General features: G+C 39.0%; 1 protein-coding gene across 1 annotated transcript in view; it reads right to left on the bottom strand.

Moving 5' to 3' along the window:
- Window positions 1-24,497, bottom strand: part of ldlrad3 (low density lipoprotein receptor class A domain containing 3) — a 93,786-nt gene that overhangs the window by 43,223 nt on the left and 26,066 nt on the right. Inside the window, exon 2 of the mRNA XM_060887138.1 lies at window positions 17,861-18,007. Within this exon, the coding sequence (XP_060743121.1) occupies window positions 17,861-18,007 (147 nt within the window). The remainder of the gene's footprint in view (window positions 1-17,860; window positions 18,008-24,497) is intronic.

Raw genomic sequence — 24,497 nt, 5'->3', positions numbered from 1 at the left:
CATTATTGAAATACAAGGAGAGATCCAATGACATCTCCTGTATGCTTTGCAATAAAAACATAAAATGGCTGCTTCAATAATTTAGCAGCTTTGAGAATAGATTCAGAAAGACGAAGGATGCTGTCTTCTGCTTTGGAAGTGTACCTAAGCACTCTATCTCTAGTCACTCTTCAATGTGCCTGATCTCCACGAAAAAGCTGTGTCAGACTCTGATATTCCTGTCTCTGCAGCCTATGGCATAAACAAAGACATCATCCTCCAGCCTTTGAGAGATGTCTGCTGGAAAACAGAGGTAATGACAAATGGCCGAGCCGGAAGAAAGGTCACGTCGTGAGTTACACACAATCTGTGTGCTGGGCCACAAGAGAGAGAACTCGCCACTAGAGCAACCGCTGTCGTTTTCTTCCTCATTTCTCAAAAAGGACATAGAGAAAAGAGAAAGAGCGAGAGCGAGAGAGAGAGAGAGAGAGAGAGAGAGAGAGAGAGAGAGAGAGAGAGAGAGAGAGAAAATATCCACAATAAAACTCTAGAATAAGACAGATATATAAGTCTCCTTAGAATGGATGAACCTGTTTTTAATAGAGCTCTGAATTAAACAGAAATAAAGAACAAAGAGAATAAAAAAATAACACACAGAGAGAAGCCTAAATGTTTCTAAGGTCATGTCTTGGCCTCATACTGTCTGTGAATTTGGAATATTTTGGGCTTCTTTTGAAAGTAATGTTCACACTGCAGTTCAAAGTCCATTGTGTGGTTAAATGAAAAAAAATGGCTTGCCATAAAAAACAAAACAAAAAAAGAAAAAACAGATTTATGCATGACTGTAAATGAAAAATTCCACCATGCACAAAGAGGATAAAGGCAAGTAATTTTCACTCTCTTTCACTCCCTCTCTTTTCTTTGTGCCCTACTTCAGAAATAACAGCACTGGTAATGACACACCACGGTCTGCTGCGCCAAAAACCTTTTTGTTTCTGCTTTAATACTTTTTTTTTATTTATTTATTTTTTTTTTTTACGGAGCTGAAATTGAATTAAAGAGAAGCAATAAAGGCTTAGAGGATGGGTCAGGCCTGAACCGGGTGAACACCAACAATATAATTTTCTCTCTTTTTCTTCTCTCTGCCAGCTTCATTCAAAGCCTCTACATCTGCAGCCGGCCGTGCAGCACATGGGCCGTAGCCGTTCTCACGCTGGCTCCCAACTCATGCTAATTTCATGGATGTTGGACATAAGAGGCATAAAGAACATCACATCGATCTCGTTCTAGCAGTTTAATAACCTTTACACAGCAAGCCTTGCATTACACACATGAGCAAATGAGTCAGGTTTAGATGTGGTTCGAGTAGCAAACAGCAAGACACCAGTACCAGGATAATGTTTATGGCCTTTATGTTATGTTTCTAGTTCTGCCTGACATTAAGGGGTTACCCTTTTAAAAGAATTTCAGCCACACACATCCTCCCTCCTCATCTCCTCACCCCCACTGCCCCTTTTGTTGAAATCTTTTAATTCCGAGCCAACTTTTCCCTCCTCTTCTCCATCTGCTGAGCTGAAACAGGGGTTGTTTACAGAAACCCCAGCCCCTGCATCCAGATTTAGTTACAGTTTATCCTCTGTGCTAATGGAAACAAGGTCACACAGTGCAAGCACACCAAATCCTTAAGGTACTCCTAGCCTGAGACAATGGCCAATGTGATTCAAAGGACAGAAACACACACACACACACACACATACCCCATCATACACAGCTGGTATGCATTCTGCAAACCCAATGCCACACCCTCTGCCAAATTCTCCATTCTAACTGGTCAGATTATTTGACTTCTTGGCTAAAAAGTGTTGATTAATTTTCTACATTTCTATTTTCTACCAGTATTGGTATTTATTATTAATGTTATTAATTTAATAATTGAATAGGATTTAAATCACAGAATTATATTAATACGCTCATTCTAAGGCTTCACTGTTTCTATAGCAACAGTTACACAGGGACTTCTGTGGTGTTGCTCCATGTAAACAGATTAAAATGATGTGTGTAATTGTTGATATGGTGATGTTATCTTTAGTTGTAGTAGACGTGGGAAAGTTTTCTGAACCGGGGACCGTGTGGTTTCTTGGTAACACTGCAAATAGTGACCCTGAGGAAGAAACGAAAGGCTGGTGATGGAGTGACTGTTTAAAGCTGCTAGAACATAAGTGATAGGAGAAACCAGCTTGTTTCGCTTGATAAACAGTAGAACTTGGCATCTATATGGTTACGTTTTTGTCGCCGTTAACATAAGGCCTGGCTGTGACATCCTGCTAGTTATAACAATAAATCCATTAAAACGTTCAACCACTCGTTCATGAGATATCACACTAATGAGAATCACCACCTAGTGGCAGAGTATAACAGTTTAAAATAAGAAGAATAAAACACCTTAGTACACACTGTTAGGAAAATGATTGAATTTCAGTGGTACTGTAACATCACACCACTCTGTTGTGGATTATTTGCCTAATACCAGTATTTCTGTGGTGTTTTATTCCTTACTTAGCATCTTATTATTTTGCACAGAATTAATTTATTACATGCTGCTGCATGCTGCTTACAAACTCAAGCTCTGTTTTGTTTTTTCCTTATTTAATTAGTATTATTGATCTGGTATTGTGCTGGTATTGGCAGCAGTTTGTGTTTTACAAATATTACAGAAAATAGCACGTAGGTTTTTCGAAGAAAAAAAAAATAAATTTTCACCTGATCTGAAGGCCATTGTTCCAGCATTGCTTTGGGGGCAAAACTTTATCATGCAGAAGTCCATCATGTATGGCAAATATCTAATGTTGTGAAACCTGTGTTGTACTGTTAATATTTATCTTGCACCTGAAACTATATATTACAGATAAAAGATTTATTTAGGTCCTATAGTAAAGCTTCAAAAGTACACTACATGCAGATTCCTAGGGGAAAAAAATGCTAAAGCTATGCGAGATATAATGCAAACATAGTTTAGTAGCATTTTTTGTGAGAGTGTAATACAGTATATCACTTGAGAACTGCATGTCATTGTAACGTGTCAAGTTGTAACAGGCCGAGCGTTTCCATCCCTCCGCTTCTCATGTGCACTGTGCCTTAGAGTTCTGTTTAAAGTCACCCACCTTTGTCAAAGCTCTGATTTTAACCTTAAACTAAATCCGCAAAACTGTCACTAGCAACTGCAGTCCCTGTGTTGTGTTTTACAGATGCTTTGCACGTGCCCAGATTCGTTTGCCGTGTCAAGATCATTCTTTCAGATCGTTCACATGGTCCATACAGATTTTCTAAGAAAATCCAGCAATATCCGGCACATTGATTTTCCAGTATATTACAGATCAGCGTTTGAACTCCAAATATACATCTTGTATCTCTGACACAGATAAACTCAGTGGGAGTTTGAAGAAATGGCAGTAGGTGGATTTCTAACAGGAAGGGGATAAAACATGTCCTTTATGGAGCTGCAGCAGTTCTAATGTCTTTGTAAGCTATTTGGCAGAATTTGTACTGTATGTCAAAGTTGATCTATTTTTTGGCAGGTGTTCCTGTGTGCTTATGGAAACAGCACATGGCCTATGATGTAACTTTCAATTCTTTTTAGAATCACTTAAATCTATCTGGCAGCTACAAGCAAAGTTAATGTTAGCAAAGTGGAGAATATTAATAATTTTATAATATAAATTACTACCATCAAATAAAAAAAGACTAACGCAACGGACAAGAGAAATTACTTTGTGTTGCAGGCTTCGGCAGGAACCGCACATTTACGGCATTTGGTAAGTTTCTCCCTTATCCAGAGATAACATTTTATCTCATTTTACATATCTGAGCAATTGAGGGCCTTGCTCAGGGGTGGACCTGAGATTTGAACCTGCAACCTTCTGCTCAGCAGCCATCACCTAAGCCACTAGGTTACCACATCCCTGGTACACACACAGGACATCCTATCAGATTTTATTGCAATCAATTATTAATTAAAAATAATAAAAAAAAACATACTGTTAGTCTTATACTGAAGATGGTGAAACTTTAGCATGCTTATAAACCCTGTGTTCAGCACCAGGATGTAACATGTGAGGGCTGTGTAATTTCAGGACACTGCTTCCCTGACTCACAGTAATATCATCATCTACACCTGATTCACTTTGTGTTGTTGTGGATGATCCCACACTAAAGATGTGAGCTTTACAAACACAGTCAAGACTCACCCTTGCTTCAAATGAAGTTTGGGTCCCTCTCTAACCAGTTAACACTGTAAGCATTCTGTTGTTACAAATTCCATCTTTAGTTTGTCCTAAAGATTCAGTGTCTTACATAAGTATTCACCCCCTTCACCGGTTCCACATGTTGTTTTGTTAAAACTTACTGAAAAAGAAGCAGAAATAAAAGGTTCTCTGGTCTGAAAGACACAATCTGAACTAGGCAAAAACCTTCCTGCACATCACCATGAGAACTCTGTCCCCACAGAATAAAGCAAGATAGAGGTAGCATTATGTTGTGGGACGTTTTTCATCAGCAGGGACTCGTAAAGCAGTTATCTATAGTGTATCTATAGTTAGTACTGCTGGACCCAGTGCCAGGGGAGTGAATACTGACACAAACTACACACAATAATCTCACCTAGATACTCTACATGTCAGCTGCACTGAATAGTTGATTATCATTGTGGAATTTTATATTGTGTTTTACTCCGTATCCAAAGGAAATGTGTCAAAAAGTAAGAGGGCAATTGTAAATTGGGGCATTGGGGAAGCAGAGGTGTTGCTACACCTGCAGCACCCAGTGAGAAAAAATGTTAAGGCAGTTTTAAAGAACACAAAAGACAGGCTGAATAATTCCACATATATTCACATAAATATCATCGATAGAGACATAAAAGCACTTTTGTATGGCGCTCTGGATAAGGGAATCTGCCAAATTCAGTAAATGTAAACGTACATGTATCATCAGTATAAAAGTGAGGGTGGTGGTGGGGGGTTTTGTGACTTCATACGCTTTACTCTCTTCTTTCCATGCACATATGCAGCACCATAGACTGAAGCTCACATCAATGATGGCACTCTGAATGATGGCAGGAACACCAGTTGTTCCAAAAACAAAAGCCTGGTACAATGCAGTATGCAGTAGCAGCACATCCTGAATGCATGAACATTCAGACCTTAAGCACCCTCTTGCTTCTATTCGTAAGATATGTGCACCAGAGAAAAAGCCATTTAAATCCAAATCAATTTCTGATTCAAACACAATGCTTATCAACTTCTTATTTGTAAATTAAACTAATAACTGTCACTAGGAATAACAGGAAATAAACATTAGAGTATATTAAGTGTATACAAGTAAAAAGAGGTTCATTTTACGCTATAAAACCATAAGATGTTCCTCACAGTTTTGTTTCACATATTTTAAAAAAATATCCTAATAATATTTGTTACAGCTGTTCTCATTTATAACTCATATTCACACTGATTAATGGTGTATTTGCAGATTAATTCGCATGAATAATTCACTATTAATGATTTGCCTTTGGCAGTCGTACTGTTGGCAGCTCTACAACAGAATACGCTCAAACTAAAAATCCTGGTTTCTCTACAGGCTTCTTCCTCGTGTCGTCTCAGGGAGTTTTCTTCGCTGCTGCCGCTTTTCCTCTTTAGGTATATAAATCTACAGCAAGATTTCTGTAAAGCTGCTTTGTCCATTCTTAAAAGCATGACATAAATAAAACTGAGAGAAATACTGAGCCCTGTGCTTTCAGCTCATTCAGCAGGACTGAGAGACAGTGGGGGATGGAAGTGGAGAAAGAGTGATGGTAGGTATGTATAGTGGAGGAGATGGAAGGTTTCTTTGAGCTTGGGGAAGCACTCCTATAGGGAGAGAAATCGATAGGTAATGGAGTCTGTGTGAAAGCCACGAGGGCATTAGGAACACAGACAGGCGGGTGGAGTGAGAGGTCAGAAGTAATCTCTGCTCCTTTGACCTTGGCCTTGATCACTATTACAAAAACATTCTAAAACAAATTCATGCTACAGTAAATCTTGGTCGTGTGCTCTCTGTTATAAAACATTTGGATTCTTCAGAGGCATTGTAAATCTTGAGCAACGGAGGTCTCATTTTTCTATAGAGAAAGTTCGAACAGTATCAATCACACAGCCCCCTGCAGAACAGGTTTGTTTAAGTAGCAGGCTTTAGCGGATATGTGCAAATGGATATCCTCAGTAGAATTAAGCAGGAGCTTTGAAAGAGAAAGATGAAATATTCAACAGCGCTGTTCTAAGGTATGTGTCTCTTAATAGGGTTGTTTCAAGTGAGATCTTGACACAATGGGTGGACATTTTTAATATATTTTTTTATACAATTCGGATATACTTTGCTGTGCTTTGTCTGATGGGGAGAGGGAGGGTGGTCTGTAAGCTGTAGGGCAACAGGAAGGAGGAGAGACACAACCTGGTCGATATTCCATCTCTGCTCTTTAGTATTAATTATACCAGCTCATTGATCAGCCATCCATTAAGAGTCTCGGCCCTGTCAAGGCACTCGGCTATTAAGATACCTGCTTCTCTCCTTCTCTCTCTCTCTCTCTCTCTCTCTCTCTCTCACACACACACACACACACACACACACACACACACACTTACATAGAGATACACAAACACACACAAAAAACCCCACACCAAAACATGTACATAAAAACACACACAAACACAATCCTAACAAGACCCAGTCCCCTTACTTTAACCTGCTCTTGAGCAGTCAGATCAAAAGAACATAGAGAGAGAACTAGAGAGTGAGTCAGCGAGAGAGAGTGCAAGAGAGAGAGAGAGAGAGAGAGAGAGAGAGAGAGAGAGCGAGAGTGAGAGAGAGAGAGAGAGAGAGAGAGAGAGAGAGAGAGAGAGAAAGAAAGAGAGAGAGAGAGAGAGAGAGAGAGAGAGAGAGAGAGAGAGAGAGTGTGCAAGAGAGAGAGAGGGAGAGAGAGAGAAAGAGAGAGAGAGAGAGAGAGAGAGAGGGAGAGAGAGAGTGAGAGAGAGAGAGAGAGAGAAAGAGAGAGAAAGAAAGAGAGAGAGAGAGAGAGAGAGAGAGAGAGAGAGAGAGTGTGCAAGAGAGAGAGAGAGAGAGAGAGAGAGAGAGAGAGAGAGAGAGAGAGAGAGAGAGAGAGAGAGAGAGAGAGAGAGAGAGAGAGAGAGAGACCCCACTGGAAAAGCTGACTAGTTGTATGAAGAAAGTGTTAGATTTACAGTCAGTGACTGTAGCTCATTCACCATCCCCTCTACTCCCGCCATTAGAGAAAAGTGACCACTGTAAGACCTTCACTGTGTGATTGATCGTTTTTAACACAACACTGATATGGTGTCTGTGTTGCACCGATAGAATTCCATCGTACAGACAGGCCACTTGAGTTCTTCCACTCCAATATTGGTAATGTCTTTATAACGCTTGCTTTATTTACAGGAACATTGTCATGCTGGAACACGTTTTGGCCTCACGTGATAGTGAATGAAAATAATAATGCTACAGCACAGAATGACATTCCAGATAACTGTGTGCTTCCATCTACAGCATCAGTTTCAGGAAGGTCTATATATTCAATGTTGCCAAATCTAAAAGGCATAAATCAATTCGTAGCAATTTTATGAGTGACTATAAATAGATCATTATAGTGAGGAGTAAATATTGGCTAGTAATGTCATTTTCCCCATAATTATACTTTTCTACTTCATTTATGAATTAACATTAGGCCTACTCCATAAATCTGGGCACATACTAAAAGGAGATTACTAAATTGAATCACATCATATCATAGCATATTCTGTGCTAGCGTCAAGTATCAAACCTTTGCCGTAAGAATAGAAATTGTATTGGATTGTAATCTGAGATTTGCATGTCTAGAATGTCCTAGTGTTGAGAATTAACAGGTAAACAGAATTGTTGAGAATTAACAGGTAAAAAATGTAGCAAGGGAAATAAGGTATGATTACTATAGTAAAGTGGGTGGGTCAGTAAGGTGGGATGGTCAGATGTCCACACACTCTGATGCTGGTCATTCCGGCCTGGAAAATATCTGTGACCCACCTGTGACCAGTTTCACCTACAGGCACCAAACTTGGGAGACACATTGGTCCTTTTAATAAAGAAATACTGCATAATCACAGCTATTATCTCTGCCCAAGAGGAAGTCAGTTTTGTACCAATTTGTTTTAAACAGTGTCTCTAGCATGACAAAAAAAACCTAGTTCACCTGTATGTTCAATGAGCCATAATAATATACACATTTCAACAGATTCTTATCCTAGTGCCTCCAACTGGCAACAGATATTGAGGCTTACAGAACAAAATTTCTAATAATCCTTCTAGAGGGAATCAAATCATATTAAATCAGCATGACGGGAAAATATCTATGATGAAGGAAAAATTGATGGAGCAGAGGTTCTGCTGCTATGGTGAGGTGATAACTGATGACACTCAAAGGGTGACATAATTCCACTGTACAGTACATCATGAAATGTAGTGTACACTTGACACGTACTTAAATAATAGGGCTTTTTCCAAACACACACCACTCCGACGAGATGAGATGAGATGCACGTTTATTAATCCCCCGTAGGGGAAACTCAAGAAATTAGTTAGAGTCGTTGTCATAGCACCAACTGGCTTGTGTACAAACACTTTTCATACTTCTAAAAGGTTCATCAGATTAAAAGCAGATTTTGTCAGCGTGATGTCAGGATATCCAGGATGCACAGACATTGCCTGCAGCTATATTTCTAAATTATAATCATCACCGCATACCAAATGTAAACAATGCTGCGGAAAATAGCAGCATATCGGTATACTGATGTAAATATTATTATGGTAGGGATTTAAACAATTAAAGCATGCTTAAGACATGTTTTCCCAGGAATTAACAGTGATTCCTTGGCCTTGTTTATCCTTGCAGTAAAACCCTCTCGGTGGTGAAAGTTAATGGCCCATAGAGATCTGAAAAATCCCTTCTGCAATATAACGCTCATTACTATGCTGCTGTGTAATAAACAAGTGCACGTGGCTGATAATAAAAAAAAAAACAACCACGAAGAGTTTTCTACATGCTTGTGGAGCTGCTGAACAATTAAAAGCATATCTGACAGGCTTTATTTACACATCAAACCTAAGTGCTCGATTTCTGTTTACTGCTGTGAAACATGCTTCTTTCAGTTGTTATTTATGCTATCTGTATACTGTAGCCTATAGCTATAGAAGAATAAAAATAAATCTACTTGAATCCCACTGAGACAGAATGAAGACAAAGAAGTGAGGAAGATTACATTATTTATTTATTTTTTTTTTTTTTACAATTTTGTTTAGAATTGATGTAATATCTGTCAACACTTCTGAGCCAAAAATTAGAATTACAATCATTATAGCAATAAACAAGTAAAAAAAATTAAACAGCAGGTCCACTGTTCTAGTGCATTACTATTTTACTATACTACTAGATTTAGAGAAGAGAAACAAGCAGTTTATTATTACTAAAAAAAAGAAATCTAACTTGCCCGGTGTTTCAGCAATAAGAGTTGTGTGAGCTGCCTTCGTATCTCACATAAAATATATTATTTAAGTCCACACAGCACCTGTGTGTTGTTCTAGCATGCTGAATTTTTCACTTGGTTTCATCAGTTGTTACATATACCTACATGTTACTGATTCTGAAAAGAGTAGCCGTCTTTTTTTCCGCACTAATTAATCAGCCTAGTAAGCTTGTGTGATGTAACAAGTTTATTGTCTCGACACAATACGTCCCTGTCACAATATCCAGTGACATTTACTCTCATTACTTTCTAACGCCAGCCCCAGCCAACCTTTACGCAGTTTGCATAGCAGCAGCATAATTTAACACCCAAGTACGCTAATACAAGTTATCATATATACAAGTCTTTTTCTCACCAATAAAACAGGAGATGAGGCATTCGGTGTAGGTCTGGGATATTTGGCGCTGGGGGTGTTAAATATCAGGCCCCTTCCACCATCTTACATGATCTCAACTGGGTTTGACTCAGCTCATAGGGTGCGCTACTTTACTCTTAAAGTACATGGAGAATGTTCCGATAACATGAAATAACATCTATATGTTAAAAAAGAAATAAGTTGGAATGGACAGTTAATTTTAGATCTCTGACAGAATTAACTATGTATCTTTGAAACTGAACAAAGACTAAAAAGATAACAAAGTGCGTTGTCCTCACTAGCAAGACAAGAACAGAGAGACGATCTTATACATATAACACGAAGCTTTTAATGTTGAAGAAAATTGCTTTGTGGGTCAGACATGTTATCAGAAATGACAAGAATTACAGCAAAAATAAATAAATAAATAAATAAATAAATAAATAAATAATTTTCCATAATTAATACTTATTCATTTATTATTCTCATCTTTTAACTCTGATGCAGCGATTGCAAAGTTTAATGAAATAAGTATCTTAATTACTGTGTGCTTTTAAGGGTTTTAATTTGTTTTCAGATAATGTACTAGTACTTCAAATTGCAAGAAAATGCTTAAACCTAACCTGCAGTTTTTACATGGAAAGCCAAATGGAATGAGGAGTTTATTTCTGTGGTAACTAATAATGACTATAATTAATCTATCATGTCTGCAGGGAAAAAGAAATCAGATTTGCGGCTTATTTTACCTGCTGCTTTAGCAAAATGGTTAAGTCTAGGAAGTGTTTTAAGTGGCACCTCCTTGTATAGATAGGTAGGTACCTAAAATAGGTAGTAAATAGTGGATACCAATAACAAGAATAAAAAGAATACAATCTAAAGGTAGACTTGAACTTAAAAAATAATGAAATCATTATCTCAGTATCTCACAGAAGTGAGTACACCTCTCACATTCTTGTAAATATTTGATTTTACCTTTTTATGTGACAATACTGAAGGAATGACACTGTGCTGCAATATAAAGTAGTGAGTGTACAGCTTGAATAACAGTGTACATTTGCTGTCCCCTCAAAATAACTCGACACACAGCCATTAATGTCTAAACCACTGGCCACAAAAGTGAGTACACCCCTAAGTGAAAATGTCCAAATTGGACACAATTAGCCATTTTCTCTCCCTGGTGTCATGTGACTCGCTAGTGTTACAAGGTCTCAGGTGTGAATGGGGAGCAAGTGTGTTAAATTTGGTGTTATCACTCTCACCCTCTTATACTGGTCACTAGAAGTTCAACATGGCACCTCATAATGGAACCATGTCCTGTGGTCTGATAACACCAAGATAAACTTATTTGGTTCAGATGGCGTCAAGAGTGTGTGGCAGGAACCAGGTGAAGAGTACAAAGACAAATGTGTTTTGCCTTGTGTTTTGACATACTGAAGCAGAGCATGATCCCCTCCCTTCTGAGACTGGGCCGCAGAGTGGTATTCCAGCATGATAAGGACCCTAAACACAACTCCAAGACAACCTCTGCCTTGCTATAGAAGCTGAGGGTAAAGGTGATGGACTGGCCAAGCATGTCTCCAGACCTAAACCCTATTGAGTATCTGTGAGGCATCCTCAAACAGAAGGTGGAGGAGCGCAAGGTTTTTAACATCCACCAGCTCGGTGATGTCGTCATGGATGAGTAGAAGAGGACTCCAGTGGCAACCTGTGATGCTCTGGTGAACTCCATGCCCAAGAGGGTTAAGGCAGTGCTGGAAAATAATAATGGCCACACAAAATATTGACACTTTGGGTCCAATTTGGACATTTTCACTTAGGGTTGTACTCACTTTTGTGGCCAGTGGTTTAGACATTAATGGCTGTGTGTTAGGTTATTTTGAGGGGACAGCAAATTTACACTGTTATACACTCTCTACTTTACCTTGTAGCAAAGTGTCATTTATTCAGTGTTGTCACATGATATAATAAAACATTTACAAAAATGTGAGGGGTGTAAAATACTGCGAGACTTCAGTGAGATAGTGTATAGTTACATGAATGCAGTGACCCTGGTAGACGTGTTCACTGGCAGTTTGGTGAGTTTATTACAAAAAGGACTATCTAAATTACGGAAGAAATGTGCAGAAAGAATTTCTAGGTAAACAAATGATATCATAAGATCATCAAAAGGTCATAAATAAATAACATCACACAGTCATTCAAGCCCAGACTTTTAGTGATAAACAGACAAAGTACATTCTTTACTCTACTTAACTCTAATGCTGTAGCTTTAACAAGGAAATCTAAGAGCCACAACACTGGACACGGACACACACACGCACGCACACACACACATACACAAATGCTGTTCTGAAGATGAATTTCAGTAGATATGACAAATTTATGAGGTGATCATTTTACAAGCCACTATCTAGACTCCTATATGCTAATGAAATCCTAAAGCCTCATAAACTAACTGGTGATCTGTGCAGGTTTTAAGTTTAATATTAATATTAACCGTGGTTTTGATGACTTTTATCATTGGTGATGAAAATAAGTCTTGTGGAATTTATAAATGATGGATGTACGATGAAGTCACGCTTCACAATTCATGTGTATATTTTAGGGCTAATGCATCAATCTCAATAATGTGTGTTTTTGAAGAGATTGATGAAAGCCATAAGCAGAACTGATTGGATGTAAGGAAAATGAAGTGAGGTTTTAAGGTTGTTTGTCTGGCTTTGAGCTCCAGGAAAACTGAAGGTAATCTGGTCATCCCAGACTTAGATAAAGCGCCTGAATCTTTTCTCTCCCAAAGACTTAACAAATTCTTCTTCCAGTCTCCGCAAGACATTCTGACCTGATGACCCTTTATTATTCCAGTGTTACCGGTGTCAGCATTCCTCAGACTGTGTCTTAATCCTTACTAAGTCTAACAAAAGCCCTTACACACTGTTAAATAAATGCTGCGTGGAATTAAAGCACAGCCACGCTGAAACGCTGTGATTAATATGCAGCATAAAAAATTCAAAAGCGAGATGTAATTAAAAGTGACCTTTGCAGTAGTTGGTCATTAGAAACCAAAATTAAAACACAACCTGTTAAAAAAATGTGACAGGGACACATTCAATGCATTCAATGGAAGTTCAATGCTCTGTGAGAGATCGGTACGAGCTGCAGTTACACACAGATCTGAAATCATTTCTAATCTTTCTAAAGCAGTAGTTTACAACATGAGATTTACTTTCCACTTTAGTATTTACTGCACAAGGCTTATAGCATTCCTGACTGCAGGAAGAAAACCTGCAAACAGAAAGTAAACATTGTTTGCTAAGCTGAGCCACTCATTTCTATTCTTTTTTCTCGCAGGAAGTCAGCCTGCTGATGGTGGAGTGCAGGTCAGGCTTATGAGATGCTCTCGAGTGAACTTTCGGTCTCAGTAGTCCACATATAGAACAAGGAGGTGAACAGATACATGCCACATGAACAGAGATTCACTGCTAAATTACTGTTGCTGCTCTAGGGTGTGAACACGCATAGAAATGACTGGGTTAGAAAATCTCCAGCCTCTGTGTGAAGATGTGAAAGGCATTTAACATAAGATGCCTAGAGTGCAGCCTATAATAAATAAATGAAATAAAATCATAATGAGCATCATGTAGACCATTACAAACAGTCAATTCATTGACATGGTTCAGTACAAATACTTATAGTATAAACACTTAGAAGAAAATGGGAAGTAAGTGAACTGTTATTAGTTACATTTATGGCATTTAGCAGACGCACTTATCCAGAGCAACTTACAACAGAGCGCCTTGAAGAGCTAACTCCTTTAACTTCTCAGTTTTGCCCTGTGATTCACTTAAAATAAGAGAGTCCTTGCAGAAGAAGCAAAGGTCCAGGGTGTGGAGCAGAAACTGATCCAGCTCTAACCCCTAACCCCTAACGTACACATCCCTATACTACACACATTACACACTTCTTCAGCCTGAGGCACACTGACTTGTCTCTCCCTCTTGGACTTTTGGATTAACTCTGAGCAGTTTAGATCAGATCTGAGCCCACTCCATGGACGTATTGTTTTGCAGCGAGGGGTACGTGCTAAAAATATCCGTTCGATCCATAATGTGTTGACCTGTTTCCCTAAAAATACTAAACTGGCTGACTGTGTCCCAGTGCACAGAGTCCAGGGGAATTAAAACATTTATTTATTCGAACACACCTTCAAATACAGAAACTATGCATTCTCTCTGATGTTGACTTTCCCTAAGTTTAAATCACTCCAAGTTTAATTCAGGATAGAAGCCAGGGGCCAAAAATAGCAAATGCTAGAACTAAACCTTTGCTTAATGTCTGCGTCCACCAAACCCATAAAATGTTTAAACCTTTAAAAGTCATGCATGTACTGTGATCCAAGGGACTCCACACACACTGTACAAAAAAACTCGGAGATGAAAAGGCAAGTAAAAAACCCATTGTTAAAAACAGAGGAGCCACAATAGACACACTCATCCTGAATCATTTAACAACTCCCTGTAGCTGTGATCTTACACATTCCCTTTGGTGGAGTAATTTCCAAAAACAATTTCGCATTAATGAGGCCCAGGGGACTGAACTGCCTTTGACCTTTCCTCTTAACTTTGCATAAATATCCCAATTTGTGCGCGTGGCTTTTTCATCTGTCTCTGCCACTAACTGCACAGCTTTCTTATGAGGAGACATAGAGTCGAGTCAGTGACCTGACATCAGGAAGCAGCGGTTATTAACAAGCCCTATGAGAGTTTCAGCTGCCAGTCAAAAGTAAGATCAATAGATCCATTACACAAAAAGCTACAGATGCACCTGTTCTGACGGCAGGGCAAAACACGATGCACTTTCGTATCAGAGGAAATGTGAGTCTACTTATTAATCAGAGAATGGATAAACATACAGGTGGAGCCTAATTTCCATTTGAGACTCATTTTTGCTTTACGTGATTCTGCCCTTTCTCTCTTAGAGTGCTTATTTTCTCTGCTCTCAGGCAGAACAGGCGGCTGCTTTTGTGATTGAGTGCCTATTGTGGTTTGCGTCCATGTCTGAAGCATTTACAAATGAAAAGCCTTGTTAAAAATCTAGCCACTGCTGGCTGTGTGCTTGAAAGCTGAAGCTTTACAAAGCAGCAAATCTCCCACAGGGCATATGACTAGGGGGGAAAAGACCCAAAGCAAAACGTAGTGATCTGGGTTTTCTTTGCCCTGTGTCACCACTCCCTTAAGACTAGACTGTACTGTGGAGATCATTCCGAAGAGGGTTTGGAAGAGCATTCAATCAGGACGTAACATGCACACAGGTTTCTGTGGATGGAAGAAGGTAACAAGTAGAGAGGATGTCTGGGTTGGTCACAGCGGGCGGAAAATCTCTTCCCTTTTAATCTGTGGCTTGATGGTCAAATAAACGTGCTGAAGAAAACGCCCAGGAGTAAACAGATAAACTTTTACAGCTTAGGTGGTACGGGTGAGAGCAGAATACAAAAATATCCAGTGTCAACATTGTAGCGTCTCCCCGTAAAAAAGCCTCATCATAGTCAAGGCCAGTAAGAACTTCCCTTATCTCTGAAAACAAGTCTCATGGTGATCTGGGAAAAAGGTTTAGAGAACCATTTCTTCAGAATACTGAGTATCTGATAAAGATGTGGTTAAGCTGGTGTTTACTGGCCAGGGAGTGAGACATGACATGGGTTTTAAAAACCCAAAGTGAAAAAGAAAGATTTTCACTCAGATGCAGTTGTTACCACTGGCCAGTGAACATAATAGTATAATTAACATGCAGGTCTATATTTTTAGGCTCAGAACACCAAAGAGATGTTACAGCACTTCCAGTAATATGAGCAGTAGAAATAATTGGCAGGCTAATATTCATCCTGTGTGAATTGGTGAATGTTCGTACAGATTCCAGTGTGTTCTGTGGAAAAGAGTTCAGTTTTTCTTTTCTACCAGAAATCTGGAACAATTAGATATAAAGATTTAAAAAGAGAGACTTCTTTAGGCAAGTTATTGAGGTTCTAGTATACATCATTTCTACTAATATTTTTATAGCTCTGTGACCTACTAATGTTCAGGGTCAATTTTGTGCACGCACACACTACAAAAATGGCTATAATAAAGATCAAAACAATCAGTTTGTATTAAAATGAAATGTAAGTAGTACACAGGCGAGTTACAACCATGCAACTCACGTCCATATGTGTGATCTTTGTCCCTGTAATAATACACAGTGGTTGATCTGGAAGGAAAACACCTGCAAACATTGTTGTAAAGACATTTTAATTTAAGGATTAAATATTCTCTAGGGTGTGTGTGTGTGTGTGTGTGTGTGCCCTGCGATGGGTTGGCACTCCGTCCAGGGTGTATCCTGCCTTGATGCCCGATGACGCCTGAGATAGGCACAGGCTCCCCGTGACCCGAGGTAGTTCGGATAAGCGGTAGAAGATGAATGAATGAATGAATGAATGATATTCTCTAGGACCATATGTCCTGCCCCTAGAGGCAGCTCTAGCTCTGCAGTAGAAGCTTGTTAACTTGTTTACAGTAAACATAATTGGTGTTGAAGGTTCAGTAAACATCGTCTTCCTGTTCACTATTTACTATATTTTCCCAGACATCGCTTGGTTGAGGTAAAAAACAAAACAACAACAAAAAAACTTTAGAGGTTTGACAGGTAATTGTATAGTGGATTATCAACTTGGGGCTATGCGATGGTGGACGGTATCACTTCCTCAGACAAGGAACTGACTCTGCTGACTCTAAACTACCCTGTCAGTAACATAGCCAGGTAACGAGAAGTTAATGAGAGCTGTTTGGCTGATGTTGAGGCTCTAATAGTATATAAATATGGAATCAATAGAAGGTTGTCTGAGGAAGAGATACCGTCCACCATCGCATAGCCCCAAGTTGATAATCCACTCTACAATTACCTGTCAAACCTCTAAAGTTTTTTTGTATATATATAGATTTGATATATAGTGATCGATACTTGTGCATATTGTAAGAAACATTCGCACAAAAATTTCATGCTATATAAAATAAAATCACACTTTACCACATGAGGGACTGTGGAAGTGTAACACCTCTACTCTGAAGATGTTACTTTGTGCTAATGGAACCTATAGCACACCGTGCTGCACAATTTGTCAGAACGCTAAAGTGACAAGACAGTCTGCCACATTATACAGTGAGACAGTAAGATAGCACAGAGGCAAGATGCTCAGACTGCTCAGGCTTCTACACAGCAACAATGCAACAATGAGAGAGAGAGAGAGAGAGAGAGAGAGAGAGAGAGAGAGAGAGAGAGAGAGAGAGAATGAACAGAGACAGATTGAAAAAGAGGGAGGTGTCTGCAGGCGACAGCAGCACGCCAGACTCTCCTGAGGCGTCGTCCAGTCTCAGTAAAGGAGTTTTAGAGGCCAGCAGGGGTTTAGTGGTTTGGCTCAGACTCACTTTACTGTTCTCCAACAACACAGCCTGCATGCTGCTTAATTAAAAATAAAACAGTTCTTGAAAAAAGCACACTAGCAGATACGCCAGTAAGAGCAGGGGAAACCCCTGACAGTGTTGGGAATACAGAACATGATGGGGCTTTCCAAAATGGAACCAGATCTCACCATGCACAAAGACACAAAATAATGTCACACCAACATTCCCCCTTTCCATCTGCAAAAAAACAAAAACAACAAAAAAGAGCGAGATAGGAAAAGAGAAGCAAACGCTTGAGAGAATAAGACACGGAAGGTGAGAAAGATCAAAGCAAACATTTTGCCTGAGGCAGTGGGTCTAGCTGTTATTACTAGTGCATAACAGTCATAACGAGTGCTTTATCCTGGCATATTCACATGGCGCTCTGCTGGCATGGAATGTGTCCCGGCTAAGCTTTTGCATGTGCTATGCTTGTAATTAAAAAGATTCAAGTGACTTACGGCAACCCTTCTCATCGCTCTTGTCAAAGCAGTCGGGGAAACCGTCACACTGCCAGCTTCCAGGGATGCACAAGCCATCACCACACATGAAGTTTCCTGGGATGTTGCATTCAGTGGTAAAGTTATTCCCAGGGAGAAGCTGGCTCTCTGTAAACAAGACATCACATTACCTTTAGTATGCGTTAACACTGACAACAACAACAAAAAAAAAAAAAAACACTCAAGAACACTGCCATTTGAATTACTTCCAGGAAATATTACAAAAAGTTCTCTGTCTTCAACTTCAGATCACTTTATTGTCATTTCATACGGTATACATGAATATAAAAGAAAAAAAATCCTGTTTGTACTGAATGGTGTAACAGATACTGGGTAACAGATACCGGGTAATACAGATACTGGGTAATACAGTATCTATAACAGTATAACAGTGAAAATCATTGTTCATCTTTATCAGTCTCTTATCCTGATCATCAAGCCGGTAGACCTGGAGCCTAGGTCTAAGTCAGGAGTACACAATGAATAGGATGCCAACACACTACAGAGCCACTTGCACACATACTTTCACACAGGAGAAATTTAGCACAACCAATTCATCTACTGTGTGTTATGGGGAGGTTGATAGGAAACTGGTGAGGCTTAAGGGACCAACATGGACATGGAGAGAACATGCAGAACTCTAGCTGTGAAGCGGCAATGCTACCCAGTGCACCACTGCACCATATAAAAATTGTATAAAGTCATAAATAGAAACATTTGATGATGCAAAGCTGAAGCGGTGCAAAATATGAGAGTATCAGCAAAGATGACGATGACGATCTTCTGAACTCCAGGTGAGTGTGTATGTGTGATCAGGTACTTTTCTCGATTCAGTTGAGTTAATCAATTGGGTGTTGAGGGGCAGCAGTGTGTTACAGAGCCTGACTGCCTCAGGGAAGAAGATCAAATATGGGCTAACAAGGTAGCACGCTAAAATTAGGCATCTTGCAGGACAATATTGACACTCATTCGGCTGGGGACAGAGCGAGAGGCCAGCGTGTAGCCTGAAGAACTGACACTAATATGGGTCACAGCCTGGTGGAGAATGAAGACTAATGTCAATTAATGAAAGAAACAGGACGGAAAGAACATGGGACTTTTTTGACACATGACTCTTTTCAGGCATGTGGGAACAGATACTGATCAAAAATACAGCAGTATGAAAAAGGACACGGGTTGAATAGTAACATGTTTTCGACTGTGTGTGTAAAATGACACTGCACAATAAATGCTGTATTAGAGTTAATGAAATGAAAACATTTTAAACTCATTTAATAGATTTTCTAAATAGAATGTTTTATATATACATACTTATACATATACATATATCATGGTGCGAGAGGATATGTAGAATTACAGACCAAGTCAAGTCAAGTCAAGACGCTTTTATTGTCATTTCAACCATATATAGCTGTTGCAGTACACAGTGGACACTATGTACGTATGGTGCGACATAAAACCAGTGTTGTATAAAGTACTAGAAAAAGACTTTGGTAGAAGTGAAAGTTGCCTTTTAGAATATTACTCAAGTAAAAGTCCTAAAGTATCTGAAATATATCTGAAAATATACTGAAGTAATTTTCTGATATTTAATGTACTTAAGTATTAGAAGTAAAAGTAAAAAGTAAAATTTCAGTGATTTTCGATAGGCATAAGAGGCACTTCATCCAGTAGGAAGAATCTTTCATTCCAGCGTACAGAAACATTTCTTGCAAATACGGCCATGGGTGTATAACGTTTTCTTCTTCACCCTGTTCACCGAGTTCACCACTATCGTCGGGGTGGTCGTCTACGATAACGGGAGATCCTCCAGTAGGTGCCACTAGAGTTTTATACATGGGGTGGCTAAGGCAACTTTAGGGGGTCCACAGACTATGACACAAATTACCCTAACAAGGAGCATGGATGAATCCCACAATTGCTCATTAAGCATAATTTTATCTTGCGTATGTCACACATAAATCAACATCTACTGTAATTACATTTTTATGGAAAGCCTAAACTGATGAAACCATCTATAACAAGCTAAACTTAAATTGTGAACTGGATATGTGACTGACTAACTGACTGACTGCCTGGTGGGTTCTCAAACCTGTTGGAGGTTCTTGTGAAGTCTGACTACTAGCATCAGGCAGGAAGCTGCTCTGGGGTACTGTGGTGATGTAGGGGCTGGGGGCTGGGCTGGGGTCTGTTTGCACCTGATCTGTATGTGTTTGCTTCTTTAAAAAGAAGTCTGATATCTCTGCCTTTCTTTTCATTTTTTTATTGACCCTATGTAAAAATATGACACACGGATATAATACATTTAAGCATCAAATACAGATTTTTTAAATTCACTTTAAAATGAACTGTCAGCATAAATGACTACTTTAATCACCTTTATGATAGCTAACAGGCTGTCTGCAATTGCAGTAATCTTTTGAGTAACATTACCAGATACATAGTTTAATAACAACACTGACAGCTGTAAAACTAGTTACCTCATATTAGCTAAACAGTTAAAGACTTACACACAGACACTGCACTGTATACGTGTATAACTAGCACAAATGTCAACGTAATGTATATTATGGCTAAACTGGGGAAAGAACTGATCTCTCTTGTCTGATTAATCTGTAAATAGTGTCTAATGTCAATTTATATAGCGACTTTAGAAATATTTTTCTGGAAAACTAAATCCTGATGTTTAATCTCAAAACTTACCAAAATCTGATGTTTTAGTATTAGACTGTTACAATATTCTTCTCTACCACTCAACTCTTTCTTGTCATTGATTGATGGATTTGAAATGTTGAGCGGCGCCGCGACCAAGCATCAAACGAAGACTTCTTTTGATAGGTGAAATGAGATGTCAATCAGCACCAAACTTCCAATGCTATCAAATAAAAATTCAGGGTGGCACCTGGGGTGGCCAATCAGATGTCAGGGGTGTTCAGTGCCACCCCGGACACCCCTCTGGCTCCGCCACTGCTCCTTTGTCAAAATATTTGCTGAAATAGAGAGTGCGGAGCGTAATGCAATCTAGGAGCAGTGATTCACCAAACCTCCCTTATTGCAGTCGCACATATTTCTTCTGATTTTATTTTGTAGTAACGAGTAACGAAGATGCTTAGTGGAAATATAACGGAGTAAAAGTATACATTTTATCTAGGAAATGTAGTGGAATAAAAGTGAAAGTTAACATAAATTTAAATAGAGAAGTAAAGTACAGATACGTGAAATTTCTACTTAAGTACAGTAATTAAGTATTTGTACTCCGTTACATTACAACACTGCATAAAACAAAGACAGAGCTATAAGGACTTAGTAAGTTAGTCCTAAATACATAAAGTGCAACTGTGCAACCTGGTGCAAACAGTGCAGGACAAGACAAACAAGACAGACAGGACAGTGCAGGACAAAAGACAGTGCAGACAAATGACAAGACAATAAACACAAGGCAATTAACAGAAACAGCGCCGACTAGTGTAAATACTGTATGTTCAGACAATATTACGTGTGCAGAAATACTGGAATGAACACAGTATTTGTCTTGGTAGATGTAACACTTTTGTAGATTTTCTATATAAGTTTCATAATCCCAAAAATATTAGAATCTCAGATAGAGTATAAAACTCTCACATGAAATTGGTGTAAAATAAGAGATGTGCACTACCTCTACATTTCCACCATGAAATTTTACCGGAATGTGTAATACAGCAATTATATTTTAGTGGAGAACAAAAAAAAAAAACAGCTCTCTTCGAACTCAGTTCTGAAGATTACAAAAAACATTTTATTATTGTGGAATATTGCAAGGCTTCAAGCAATCATCCTGTGAGTACAGAATGTGCAAAAGAAGCTAGTTACGAGACTCTGCTGCTGAGTAACCTAATGAAATTTTAACAGATAGAGCATGGAGCGGTTCCTCATTTAGACTCTCTCAACCCTGCATCCTAGTCTTGAACCCTGTACCGGCATCCTCTCATGCCCCACAGGAGCTGATGCAAGACTTTTTTAAGTCATGTGCAATAAAAGTAAAGACTGACATGAGGGACTAAAGGGAGGCGCACGCTCTTTTATGTGTAGTCTTTCCTAATTATTGCTGTAATCGTCCTTTTTCATTCATAGCTCGCATCGATGTGAGTCGCCTTGTGACACTCGGGCCGCAGCGCACACAAATATACGTGCTTATAAAAAACAGATTATAAAGGAAAGGTGAGTAATTGGGGAGTTGAAAAAAAAAATGTGTGTCTCAGTGAAGCTATGCCTATGAAAGTTCTCCCTGAAAAAAAAAAAAATAGACAGCAGCAGTTTCATGTTAAGACCTTGTAAGGTTTCATCAGAAGCGCTTCTTGAAGTGTTGGAAAGTTGTTTCTTTCACGGTGTTTCAGAAAATTATGGGGATCTTGGGAACCTGTTATGGAAGGTGAGATGGAAAACAAGATGGTGCGACAGTGATGAGGTGAAGCTTTCACTGTGACCTTCAGTGAGGAAGATGATCTCAGAATCAGATCAGAATTAGAATCCAAAGTATATTGGCCAAGTGTTTTGACACACACAAGGAATTTAGTTACAGCTATTTGTGACTCTCAAAAGTACAGACATAAATAACACTATACTATAGAAGACAAGACAATACAGATTAAACAAGACAATACAGACAATGTGAGACAATATAGACGGTATGAGTATTAAATATGTATACAGAATATATGACTGATCAGCGTGTAACATACACTGACATAACATGATGTGATGACTGACAGTTCTGATGATGCAATACTTGTAGATATGAAGCAGGGCATCTTAAAACAGTTGTAGTTTTAAAATATAGATTCGTAAATTAGATCTAGATATCGGTTGTGAATAATATTGATTTTCTTGCAGTAGATATGATAATATTTTACAGTTGTGTTGTACAGAATTTAAACTAACTCTATCCAAGCCACACAAACACTGCAGGTCTTTATTCTATCTCCAACCTTCACCTGGCCAGAACATTATGGTGATGGTGTGCACTTCATTCCAACACTTCTCTTATCAGGGATTTTGGAGGCCTGCTGGAAAAAGAGCATAAAGCAGGTCTTCATATTAGCATGTCTATCATATTAGCATGTCTATCATAGAACTATATTATCATACATGCAAGCGAGTTTAAATAGCTGACTGAATTCTATGGCCTGAGTTTGTTTTTCTAACAAACTCCATCCAGCTACACTACAAGAACAAATGACAACAGAGAAAAATAGCTCTGAAAGCATCTGCAGCCCATATGTCTACGGATGCAAAATGCAAACACGTTCACGCACAAGCTACGATAAGCGCTTAAATCTCAGAAAAGCACTGCGACACAAACACAGTGACAATACAGGAATGCAAAGTCTGTCTAAAGCCTTTCACAGTAATCCTGCCTTCAGGTAAGGCTTCCTCTCTGCACTCTTTCTTTACATCAAACTCTCACTCTCTCTCTCTCTCTCTCTCTCTCTCTCTCTCTCTCATTCTTTCAGCACGTCTGTAAAGCTCTTTCATCACTTTCAGTAAGACAGCACAAAATAATGGTGACAGAAAATGGCCTTCTGTTCTGTTTCCTTGTGTGTGTATATGTGTGTGTGTGTATGTGTGTGTGTGTTCCCTGTGCTCTACTTTAAGCCAGTACCATTATACTTGAAGAACTCGATGACAGTCTTTGAGAGACCCTCTAATCTCAAACATCCCCAAACCCACACATTCATAAAGGCTCCGTTTCATATCCTTCTCCGATGCTTTCCTTTTCATCAATATGCGAGATGAAAGGAAGTATGTGTGAGCTTCGCTATCAGCACCTCAGATGGCCTGGCAGAGCCGAAACCAGCACGTCTGGGATCTGTGCGGAGGGATGGGAGCAGGACTCAGCTGCTACCTCTGCCGCTGTAACAGCACTCTGAGACAATACACGGTGTATAAATGATGCCGAGAGGATGCTGCACTAGGCCACTTTCAGAATCTCAGATTCGCTGCACAGCTGCATGACTTCGGAAACTTGTGACCTTTTGTACACAGTCATTCACCTGTAGAGATTCCACATGAATCGCCAGTTCTCAGCCTCTCACGAAAATCAACATGAGAGGATCTCAGCCATCCAAACAATAAGGGAAGCGCTGCTGAAAGCCAACACACAGAGAATGAAAAGGAGCTTCTTCCTGCCGGCCATTCGGGCTCACAGCCAAGACAACACTAGTGTTAGAGCCTGGACTTTTGTGCACAAAAGCGAATACCTCAGTGCAGATTTTATGCACTGAACATATTGAATAAATTGCACTAATTGCACACAGCTGCACATTTTTCAGAATAATCATACTGTTCTGCCAATAATCCATATTCATATACATATAGTTCTGTTTTCTATATATTTTTTTTACTTTGCTTGTAGATAATTAGATTTATATATACATATATCAAATCAAATCCAATTTTATTTGTCATATACACATACATACAGGGTATGACATGCAGGGAAATGCTTTTTGCATCTGTCCAGTATAGCATAAAAAAGGAATACAATTTAGAATAAAAAAATAAACCAAAACCAAAAGGAGACGGATAAATAAAAAAGTATAAACTATATTAAAAAACTATA

The sequence above is a fragment of the Tachysurus vachellii genome, chromosome 14 (genome assembly GCF_030014155.1).
Source record: "Tachysurus vachellii isolate PV-2020 chromosome 14, HZAU_Pvac_v1, whole genome shotgun sequence".
Lineage (NCBI taxonomy): Eukaryota > Metazoa > Chordata > Actinopteri > Siluriformes > Bagridae > Tachysurus > Tachysurus vachellii.
This window is presented reverse-complemented; position numbering and strand designations above follow the sequence as displayed.